This window comes from Pipistrellus hanaki (assembly GCF_964339955.1).
Source record: "Pipistrellus hanaki genome assembly, chromosome: 11".
In the NCBI taxonomy this organism is placed as follows: domain Eukaryota; kingdom Metazoa; phylum Chordata; class Mammalia; order Chiroptera; family Vespertilionidae; genus Pipistrellus; species Pipistrellus hanaki.
Genome location: NC_140513.1, coordinates 67,870,500 through 67,882,270, shown reverse-complemented (window position 1 = coordinate 67,882,270; position 11,771 = coordinate 67,870,500). Strand labels below are relative to the sequence as shown.

At 48.2% G+C, this 11,771-nt stretch overlaps 1 protein-coding gene across 1 annotated transcript; it reads left to right on the top strand.

Annotated features, from left to right (window-relative positions):
• Positions 1–255: 255 nt before the first annotated feature.
• On the top strand, positions 256–11,685 carry LOC311630232 (spermatogenesis-associated protein 31A1-like; the record flags this gene model as incomplete). The annotated part of the gene is made up of 4 exons (XM_084899104.1): positions 256–286; positions 1,688–1,742; positions 2,626–6,132; positions 11,658–11,685. The coding sequence occupies 4 exons, from the start codon at positions 256–258 to the stop codon at positions 11,683–11,685; spliced, it is 3,621 nt and encodes a 1,206-aa protein (XP_084755230.1).
• Between the last annotated feature and the right edge of the window lie 86 nt (positions 11,686–11,771).

Genomic DNA, 11,771 nt, shown 5'->3' with positions numbered 1-11,771 from the left:
TTGTCCCCATGTACAAACGATTAATTCAAAATGGATCAAAGACCTAAACATAAAACCTGAAACAATAAGTCACATAGAAGAAAATTTAGGCAACAAACGTATGGACCTTGGTTATAAAGAACATTTATGAACTTCATCCCAAAGGCAGGGGAAGTAAAGGTAAAAATAAATGAATGGGACTACATCAAACTCAAAAGCTTCTGCACAGCAAAAGAAATGGACAACAAAACAAAGAGGCAGCCAATCAGATCGGACATGATCTTTGGAAACAGTAGCACCAACAATGGTTTAATTTCCAAAATATATAAAAGAACTCATAAAACTCAACACCAAACAAACAACCCAATCAAAAGTGAGCAGAAGACCTAAAAATACACCTCTCCCAAGAAGACTTACAAACAGCTAATAGGTATATGAAAAGATGTTCAATCTCACTAGCAATTTTGAGAAATACAAGTCCAAATTACAACGATATACCACCTTACACCTATTAGAGTGGTCATTATAAGACAAGCAATAACAAGTGTTGGAGAGGTTGTGGGGAAAGCGGGAACCCTCATTCACTGCTGGTTGGAATGTAGACTAGTACAACCACTATGCAGTCTGGCAATTCCTCAAAAAATTAAGAACATAGCTACCATATGACTGAGCAATCCCACTCCTGGGTATATACCCAAAAACTCAAAATCATGTATTTGCAAAGATATATACACCCCTATGTTCATTGCAGCATTATTCACAGTAGATAAGACACGGAAACAACCAAAATGTCCTGAGATAGAAGACTGGGTAAGGAAGATGTGGTTCATATACACCAGTGGTTATGAACCTTTCTAATGCCGTGACCCTTTAATACAGCTCCTCATGTTGTGGTGACCCCCAACCATAACATTATTTTCGTTGCTACTTCATAACTGTAATTTTGCTATTGTTAATGAATCATTATGTAAATATCTGTGTATTTTATGGTTGGGGGTCACCACAACATGAGGAACTGTATTAAAGGGCCGCGGCATTAGAAAGGTTGAGAACCACTGATACGCACAGTGGAACACTACTCAGCCATAAGAAAGGGTGAAATACACCATTTACAGCAACATGAATGGACCTTTAGAACATTATGCTAAATGAAATACATTAGTCAGAAAAAGCTAAGACCGTATGATTTCACTTCTATGTGGGATATAAACCGGAAACTCATAAACACATAGCAGTGTGGTGGTTTCCAGAGGGAAGGGAAGTAGGGAGAAGGGGTCCTAACGTAAAGTGACAGGAGAAGATTTGGCTGGGTGGTGGCACACAGTGCCAATATACACATCTTGTAACATAGAAACCCACACCTGAAACCTGTATGATCATGAGGTCTAATGTCACCCCTATAAATACAATTTTTAAAAAAATAAGTAAAAAAACAAGCTTTTAAATAAATATGTTTTCATTTCTATCATAAAATACTTACTATACTATGAAGTTCTGAATACTTTTGGAGAAGAAACAATAAAGCTAAGAACCCACATAATATTTTAGTATTAAAGAAACTCTAATACTAAAAAATATAATAATAAAAAAGGAAAAAACAGAGATAATGTAGAAAGTCATATTGTTCCCCAGCCCTGAGCATCGGCCTCTAGTCTAGAGAGGAGAGTAAGGATCAAGTCCCAAAACCCTCTTTTATCTTGTCTCTCAGCGTTCAGTAAAGCCAAGAAGAAGAAGTTGCAGGAAGAAACGTGGAGCTTTGAAAGGTGAGCTTCTGCCCTCACTCAGGCTGCCTGAGACTTTGCCTCCATCTGCACTGTCCCTGGGACCAGGTAGGTCCAAGGATGCCAGCGGCAGAGCTGTCTCTCAAGAAGCAGAGCCTCCGTGGCTCCTGGAAGGAGGCAGAAGGCAAATGCTTCCCAGATCCCGTGCTGGGAACGAAGCCTCGGGGCCTGGACCTGGGTGCTTCCCTAGCAGGGGTCCCAGGAGAGGCCCTGGGCTGTTGTGGACCAGTAGTGCCGGACTGGGAGCGGGACCCCAGGTCCAGCTGTGGGCGTGCTGTTTACCTTTGCTCAGATCCCTCCCTGGTGCCCCTGCCCTTTCTCCCCACAGGGACTTGGGGGAGGGAGAGCGCAGGGGGTAGTGGATGGAAACACTTTGTAAATGACAAAGCACTACCTGTGCTGAGCCTTCCATCGCTGTCAGGGCTCATGTGGCCTTGACCCTGATGCTTGGGCTCCTGAGTCAGCTCTCCAGGGTGTCACTCTTAAAGGCCCATGGCACTCAGCCTCCTGTCAGACCCCCTGGCCCTGCTCCACCATGTGACACAGTCTCCTGATTTCCAGCCTGCAGAGAGTGCCTGCAAGAAGTGGAAAAGGCTCGGGGCCTAATTAATCTTCTCGGAAGGTAAAGAATCTTCCCCTTCTCTCCTGGGTCCTCTTCCCCCGAACCTATGACGTCCCCTTAGGCCGCCTGGCACTGCCCTGGGAGGGGCCATGGGACAGGGGGTGGCGATGGCCCTGGGGTGAGGGACAGCAGGAGCACTGGGAAGTCAGTGTCAGGACCATGAAGGACCCTGGAGGTGCCCACCCCGTCCGGCCTGCCCGCCCGCCTGCTCCTGGCTGCAGCCTGTGCCTCCATCTCCTGCAGCCACCTGGGGAGGCCCCCTGAACAGGGCTGCTTTCGTCAGCGCTCCTGTCAAGACCCCTCTGGTGAGGTCTGCGAAGCAGCGCCTGCTGGAGCCAAAGGGCCCTGTGGGGTGCCTGTGGAAGATGCTGCTCCCACCATGTCCCCCTCGGCCTCTCTGGCTCCTGTGACTGAGTGCCCGTTACCTCCGGCCTCCACCTTGTCACCAGGACCGACCACCTCCTCTGTCCCCCTTCATTCCCACTCATTCCTGAGTGCCTCTCGGACACCAGAGCCTTTTCTTTTGCTGGATGACCTTTCACCCCAGCCACTTGCACTTTCCTATTCCCCTTCACTTCCCCCTGATTCAGGGGCCCACCCTCCACCTCCCACAGCCTCCTCTGCCTCAGCACCACCAGCCTCCACTCTGACTCTTCCCCAGTGTGACTCAGTGGCACTGACACTGGGCCCCGTCCCGCAGAGCTCATGTCCACACACACCTCGGTCGGCTTCTCCCACCCCAGCCGTCTCAGGCCTTGGCCACTCAAGCGGTCCCATTTCAGCCCTGTCCTGGTGGCAGGCAGCTACCAAAACCTTGGGCCTCTCAGCTTCATCACAGTACAAGTCCCAGCAAGAGCGCCTGTCCCACCAGCCAGCAAGACCACCTGTCCCATTACCCACCGCCCGGCAAGAGCACCTGTGCCACCACCCACCAGAGGCCTCGTTCCAGGAAGGCCCCACAGACAGGCAGACAGAGGCTGATGAGCAGAATCTCCTGGAGATACATATCACAAAGGTAATCAATGTAAAGATTTTGGGAAAAAATGAAAAAGATACATTATATCCAAAACAAATGAAGCCAAACTACCACCTGCGCTCTCTGGGGAATACGTCAACATCACTGGGTGCTGAGCAGGACACCACCACCCCCCAGCCCTTCTGGAGCAGGAAGGATGAACAAGAACAAGTGCATAGTTCTCTGCAGCTCTATCGCCAGCTTTTTTGGGGTCTCCCCTCACTGCACAGCGAATCCCTGGAGGCTACGGCCTGGGCATCTAAGAGCTCTTCTACATTACAGCCTCCACCTTTCTTATTCAATGGCTTCTCCAGTCCCTGCCCAGTTCAACTGCAGGCTACAGTCTCTCCGCTGCTTTCCCATCCCCAGCCCATGTCTCCCTTGGCGTTCCCATCTGCACCCTTGCTTCCAACCGTGCTTCAATTACAGCCCCCACCTCTGGCTCAGATCCAGACCCAATGCTCTCTACCAGCCCTACCACCTTCTTCTCCACCTCAGATTGGAAGCTGTGGAGTATCATGCCCAACAGCCCAGAATGAGACACAATTTTTAAACCCAATTGAGATTCCACATCCAGATAGGCCCTTGTTGCAGAAGCAAGTAGAAAGTGGGTGGGATTTATCCTCTGTAGTCAAAAGGTCTCAGGAAGTCTTCAGTGTCTTCACTTCCAATTGTCCCAAGGACAGCATCCTTCCTGAGAATTTTCCTATCAATCCTGAACCCCGGAAGCAACTGGAGCCACATCTGCAAAACTGGCATATGCAACACAGCTGGGAGCTGTCCCCCAAGATCCAAGAACCACCCAAACTTGGGCAACATCAGAGCGAATTACCAGACACATGTCAGGCAGAGGACAAGCATGAGTCCTCACAGCCCTCTTCACACACAGGTGAAAGCAGCAACGACACACAGAACGTGGGGCTCCAGCTAAGCCACGTCACAGGGAAGGTCCCAAAAGATCTCTCCAGGGGCTCAGAAAGCTGCCTAGTGGCGTTTCACAGGGTAGACTCTGAGGAGTCAGAAAGTGACGTGATGCTTTTGAGAAGGGACTCCGGAAGTGATTTACTGAGGAACTTAGACAAAAATCTAGAAAACACGCTAAAAGGCCACTTGGGCAGCAAGTTGGGACAGAGGAGCAAGAGCCTGATGAGTATGCATGGACACTGGCTTGATGTCAGCCACTCTTCTGCCAAGGCTGACACTCACATGGAAACCAAAAATCTGGGAATTTTGAAGGATTGGGAACCCTGTATGAACACCTTTCATGCGGTGGTCTTTCTCGATACTGATGTTCAAAAGGTGCTGGAAGCACATATTACAAAGTTTTGGGTGAAGCACAGGTGGGGCCTGCCCCTCAAGGTCCTCAAGCCCATGCGTCTCCTTAAGTTGAAAAGGGCTCAAACCTCACCCATTCCCCACTCATCTACCTGTGTATCTGGGGCCTTCTCAATAGACAAAATTGTTGAGTTCCCAGGAAAACCATCTCAGGCCTGTCGAGGAGAGAAAGTGAAAACAGACGACTCAGTTCCCACCCTGTCAAGGTCTCTCCTTGCCCCCTCACGTGGGTGTGAGGAAATGCAGAGTGCTCTGGGAGGGACCCCACCTGGTGTTGGCCATGGTCCTTCAAAGGCCTCTCTGACTAGACAGGAGGGTAGGCCACCATCTCAGTCTGTCTCACTCACCTGGAAGAGTAAGACTGTGGAGTGGGCTGAGCGGGATAGTCTAGATCTCAGTCCAGGTTCAGCCATGGCCAGGAATGATCCAAGAGGGAAGGGCAGGGGTGGGGCCTCACAAGAGCCCTTCAATGGGGTAGCAATGCAGGTGATGAACTTAATATCCCAATCTTTGAGGGCAAAAGAGATCAAGGAGACAATGGAGGCCAGTGTGTCCCCTGCTCTTCAACCAGAGTTGGGAACCAATGTACTGACAATATCCCAAAACATCAATGCACATTTGAAGAGTGTAGAATCTCAAAGGACCAGTAACGACTCCCTAGTCCCTAGAACATCTTTTCTCCAAGAACGAGGAGAGCCATGCCTTAACAAAGAGGTCATTAATGAACTTAAGTCTAAAGTGCAGGTACCATCAAAGAACCAACCTCAAGACAGTCCCACACACATGCCCCTTGCTGCAGACAAGGTGCACCATCGCCTCTCCCAGAGAGTGCCCCCTGGAGTCAGGCTAGCGTCCCATGTGTTATGTGGCCTTAAGACACCCCAAAGGAGCAGCCAAGGGAAGCAGGAATCATATATGCAGGACTCGTGGAAAAATCAGAGACAAATGTTCACCCCTACCTACAGGAGAGAGGACATTCCAGGAAAGCATGCAGAAGGGCCAGAAAAATTGGGGACCTCTCAAGCCATGCAAATGAGCCCCTCAGCCAAGGCTAGTGAAACAGTAGACTCTGTTGAGAGGCAATACCCTTATCTGGGGCCAGAAAAGAAACAGGGTCCTCCAGAAAGTTTCTTCAGACAAAGAATGAAGCTCTTTTTTCAGGGGATTTTCCCCAATAAAAAACCCAAAGGTCAGGATGCTCTGCTAGACTACAATCTCAATTCAGCTACTGCCCAGAACCAAGGACCAGTCAAAAGCATATCAGTTATGGGCAGCAAGATCCCTGAGGCTCAGACACTCATAACAACTGTAGGGCAGATTCTCGAGGAGAAAATTCAAGAGGGACTTCGTACCACAGTATTAAATGAGCACAAACAGGAACCTAAACCCCCAGTGTGCAGGTATGTTTGCTACAGCAGGCTTCCTTTCTGCGCGAAAGGGGGAGTGATGAGTCACACAGCCTGCAGTCACCAGGCCAACTCCAATCAGAGTTGTTCCCCTAGGAAAGGGCAAGTCAGACAGACAGAGTGCTTGAAAAGCATCAAATTCACTGATGAGCCCTTGGGCCTGAGTCACCCCACATTCCTGGCCTCCAAGACATCTTTGTCTTCAGTCAGATCCTGCCAGCATGGGCCAAAGGGGCCAGGTGCCCTAGGCCACCATCAACACTGCCCGAGGCACTGTCTTTTTCCGGTGGGTGTCTTGTCTGGTCGACCATAAAAATGTTTCCATGAAAAAAATCAGTCCATTGTCTCAGCACATTCAAAATATTGAATTTTCCTCAATATATGTTTGTTTCCTCCTAAGAGCTGGTGCAGTGGCTTCTGTCTGTGGTGTTCAGTGTACACTTTGGCTTCTAGAAGGGAGGGGCATAGAGGGAGACTGACTGGCATTGTAAGCTTATCTCAAGTTCTTTCACTGTGTGTTTTCACAATATGTCATTACACAGCAAAAACTCTAAAACAAGAAGAGAAAAATCCATAAAGACCCACCCCAGGATCTGGTTCAACCCATCTTTCTCCTGCTTCCGCTCTATTTTGAACGTTATGCAGCTCTAGGGAACAGGTTTACAGGGACATCACAGGGCTGGGCATCCCACTCAGGCTCCAGAAAGTATCAGAGCAAAGTGGATGGAAGTTTGGGGGTGGGTGTAGTGGTGTGGAGGTTGCTGGGCCCTGAGTTCAGAAGCACGCTCTTGGTGGGAAATTAATAGCATCTGCCCTTAAGACCCCTTCTTTCCCTGATGAAGACTGCGGTGGAGATGGCCCTGTGAACCCCTCTGAGCTTAGCCTGGATAAAATACAGCTCCCCCTCCCCCATCCCTGCCTGCCCCACACTTAGAGCCCAGCGAGGAAGGCACTCTTCACTCCGCGTGGATAGAAGGCAGCGACAGGGAGTCTGCTGAAGGCTGAGTTCACCTCTGCCCCAGATGAGTGAGTGGCCATGGCCACGGGTCACCTGCCTCCCTCTGTGTAAATCCTAGGGAAGGAGTTCTGGCGGACGGAATGGAGCGTGACTGTGTGTGGTCCCCATCTGACAGTCGGATACCATGAACCTCAGGCGGAATGTGGGTAAAGAAGGGAAAGGTTGGATCCAAGGAAGAAGGCAAAGTGGCACAGTGTTCGTAACTGTGCAGTGACCGAGGAGCCCTGAGGTCCCACCGCCATCTACAGCCTGGGGGTGGGGGAAGGGCTGCCCCCCAGGTCTTCACCTGCTACCGCTCCCAGACCACAGACCTAAAGAAGCCACCTCTAGGCCAAACGGAGGGGTAATGTCCTCACAATAGTTCATAAGCCCGCACACCTCACCTCCTGAGTTCTAGAAAGGGTGATTAACGACACGTGGAAAGCCAGGACGAGGGAATTCGGATGCCACTCCCAGGATGGTAACCTTCCCGAATTCCCTTGTCTGGAATCCCAGGATGGTAACCTTTACAGAAACACATGAAGCAAGCCTGCTCTGGGGGAGAGATGGGGACTCAGAAGGCTGAGACCAGCTGCCATCACATAAGTCTTACCTGGCTCCATCTCGCTCACCCCAGAGCCAAGCAGAAGAGGCCATCAGACAGGACTTAGCACATGGGAAGGTGGAAGTGACCTGCCCAGAATGGGGGCTGCAGCCCAGGAGGGGTGGGGTCTCTCTGTGCTCTGATCCTAGTGCAGCTGCCCCTCCCCACCCCCAACCATACCTGAAGCAGGAAGAGAGCAATTTCTCTGGAGTGATTGTGAGGATGGGTGCAGCAGTGACAGCCCAGCCAGGACCTGGGGGAAGGGAGACCCAGGGCAGAGAGTGCCTTGCACCCTCAGGAGCTCAGGATCTTGAGCCTGGCTGCTGCTGGGTGCTCCCAGGAGCACAGAGAGGTGGGTTCTTGGAGTGGGGGAAGCTGGACATGGACCCCACGTTCCTATCAGAAGTGCCACAGACTGGGACGCTGGTGAAATGAGAAACAGGAAGAGCAAGTCCCTCCGCCCATCTGCTGCTGCTCAGTCTTCCATAAGGTGCAGGAGGCCAACTATGGAGAGGCCCACACAGGGACCTCTCACACGGAGACATCTCCCAGCAGAGAGACAGAGACCTCACAGAGAGACCTCTCCACAGAGACCTCTCACAGAGGTGACATGCAGAAACACCTCCCAACAGAAAGATACACAGACCTTAGAGACACTGTCCAACAGAGAGACACAGAGACGTCACAGAGACTCTCTCCCCAGAGACCTCTCTCACAAGATATTAGAGATTCTCTCCAGAGACACTTCCCAACAGAGACAACCAAGACCTCAGAGACACCCCCCAAAGGCAACACACAGAGATCTCAGAGATACCGCCCAACAGAGACCTCCCACGAGATGACTGGCAGACACTCTCCACAGAGACCTCACAGAGATATCTCCCAACAGACACCTCTCCCAGACCCTCTCCATAGAGACCTCGTCCTAAAGCCACACACAGATGTCACAGAGGCTTCCCAAAGATCCCTCCAACACAGACCTCACCAGAGACAATACAGGGGCCACATGTGGCCTCAGAGATACCTCACAGAAAGACCTCACAGAGAGACTCCTGTAGAGACAGGACACAGACTCCCCCTGCCCCACAGAGACTTGGCACAGACCTCATATTCATGTGCCAGGACCCTGAGCATCACCGTGTCCTTCCTAGGGCATATGAACCTTAGCAAACTGGCAGCACCAAAGAAGTATCAGCTGGGCCCCCTTGAGGTCCTCGAGACACTGTTAGCATTACACTAAGTGGGGGTATCTGCTTGCGGGAATGCTTGGGAATTTTTGTTTTAGTGTCATCACCTCTGAACACGAAATTACAAATTCCCCATGTAGATTTGTAAAATTAAGTGTTCCACGGGTTCCATTAGGTGGAGAATTGCAATTTTAAAAACAACTAAAACATTGTCAGTCTCCAATGAGAGAGAATATCTTTCGTCCGGTTTCAGTTACTGTCCAGCCAGATGCTGTCACTGTCACATTTTTACTTTGTCAGGGACAAGACCTGAACTTGACGTGACTTGTTTACTTTGGGACATCATAATAGTGCGCAACTGATAGACTCTAAGAATGAAAGAAACCAGGAAGGAGTCCTTTGGACTTCACACTCACCTCCCGGGAGGTTAGCTTGCTAGCCCAGCATCTTGCACATTAACAGCTTGCACCAGATTGGTGGTGGTGGTGGTTCTATTTTTTAACAAACTAACAGTCATGAGCATTTTTTCACAAGTCATATTCCTGGCAATATTCTTATATCATCTGGAAAATTATACTTGTTAAATATATTATTCCTTAAAAGGTAGCAATGCCCTCAGAAAATATTATTGCACATGTTCCAGGAAATTATAGACCTAAAGTTCAGCAAACATACTTAAAAAGATGATCTATTGTGATTTTATTTTCAAATAGTTCTATGAAATGCGCATTTTCTAAGACAGCATGCATTGTGTAACAATTACAGAGCTGAAAAGAATGCATGGTTAAACGATGTTGAAATATTATAAAACATATCACTGAGGCCACGCAGAGACACCTACGGCCTCGTGCAGGTGCTGAGGAAGGGCTGCTTACCCTCTGAGCGGAAGGCAGTGTCATTCCATCCATCTTTGTATTGTAAGAAATAATAACAGGCCTCACATATGTATCCAGCACTTTCTAAAGGGTCCACTCTGAGAGACTCCATATTTCTTACTGATAACAGGCAGCCAGGTGCCCTTGCCTTGGCAAAATCTCTTTTAATGACAGTTGTCAAGTGTGTATCACCGGGTAAGTCTCCCAGAAGATCCATCGGGAGGACGGCCTCAGGCCTTTAAGGGGAGCAGAGCTGACACCAGGGCGGTTTTGGCTTATTTATTTTGATCAAAAGTAATCCTGCCCTCGGTTCCCCATAATTAACAAGTGTGTAACTATCACTTTTTCTATTCCCTTAAGTCACTGAATCATAAAATGATGGAATATGGTCATGGCATCGGCTAACATTCCACTGGATCTTTTTTACAGTGCAACATATGCTGGTTTAGTTTATTAATCAGAACAAAATGGGATCAACTGGGGAAAAGTTCATAGAGGAAAATATGTTTTTCAAGTTGACTATCTTAATGGGGTTCAAATAAGTGATTATTCTTTCATCGTTTGAATTAAAGGTAAGAATGAAAGATATATAGAGACAAATGAGAATGACAATACAACATATTAAAACCTCTGGGATTCAGTGAAAGCAGTAATAAAAGGGAATTTTATATCATTACAGGCCTATCTCAAGAAACAATAGAAATCCCACATAAACAACCTAACATGACATCTTAAAGAACTAGGGGAAAAAAAGAAAGGAAATAATAAAAATTAGAGCAGAATTAAATAAAATAGAGAACAGAAAAGGCTATACAAAAAAAAAAAAAAAAGAGCTGGTCCTTTGAAAAAATTAATAAAATTAATAAACACCTGACTAGACTCACTAAAGAAAAAAGGGGAAAGACCCATATAAGCAAAATCAGAAATGAGAGAGAAGTCACCACAGACATCACAGATACAAAAAGGAAAATACTAGAATATTATGAAAGAGTAAATGCCACCAAATTTAATAACCTAGAAAACATGAATAAGTTCCTAGAAGTATATAACCTTTCTAGACTAAATCATGAATTAGAAAACCCAAATACTAGTATACTTGCTGCTCCATCAAGCCTCAAGCGCTAGTGAGGGAAGGCAGACACTGCCCTGCCTTTAGGGAGAAAGGAAGTTCACAGACAATGTGAACATAGGACAACTGTGGGTGGCATGGGAGCAGGTGAGAAGGGCATCCAACCTGGAGGGGAAGCAAGGGAGAAAGGGTGTTGTCAGAAAAGACTTGTTAAAGAGATGATGACTGAACAGGGGCTTGAAAGTTGAACTGGAGGGGACCAAGCGCAGTGTAGGGAATGACAGCACAAAAATCAATAAATGGCACAGAGGGTGACACGTGCACCTGCAGGGTGGGTCTAAAGAGAGAGGAGGAGGAAGAGGACTCAGTTATGCAGTGCCTTGTTATGATGGCCATTCATGCCAAGCCAAAGAGTCTGCATCCTTTGGCCACTGGTACCCATTCCTCCCTGGCTTTGGGAGGAGTTATCTTACCTTGTGTGCAGTCTTGGTGGGATTCTTAATTTAAACACCTCTGCTACCCTAGTGGATAGATGGGCAATTGACTCAAACTAAGCCAATTAAGATATCACCAAGTGTGAAAGGGAAAGTAGGTAAGGAGAATATGGAAACATTTGCATTAGAGAGGAAGTGATGGGGTTTCTTTGAGTCATGAAAAGATGAGGAGATTGGATGGAAAGCCAAACCCAGGTTAGAGATGATGTGTGATGCTTTCCTATAGTTTGGATTCTTGGCACTTCATTTTCACATCTCATAACTGGATATAAATACTGTGTTTTATTTCCCAGATGGAGTGACTCAGTAGTTGAGCATTGACCTATGAACCAGGAGATCATTGTTCAGTTCCTGGTCAGAGCACATGCACAGGTTGTGGGCTCAGTCCCCTGTGTGGGGAAGGAAGG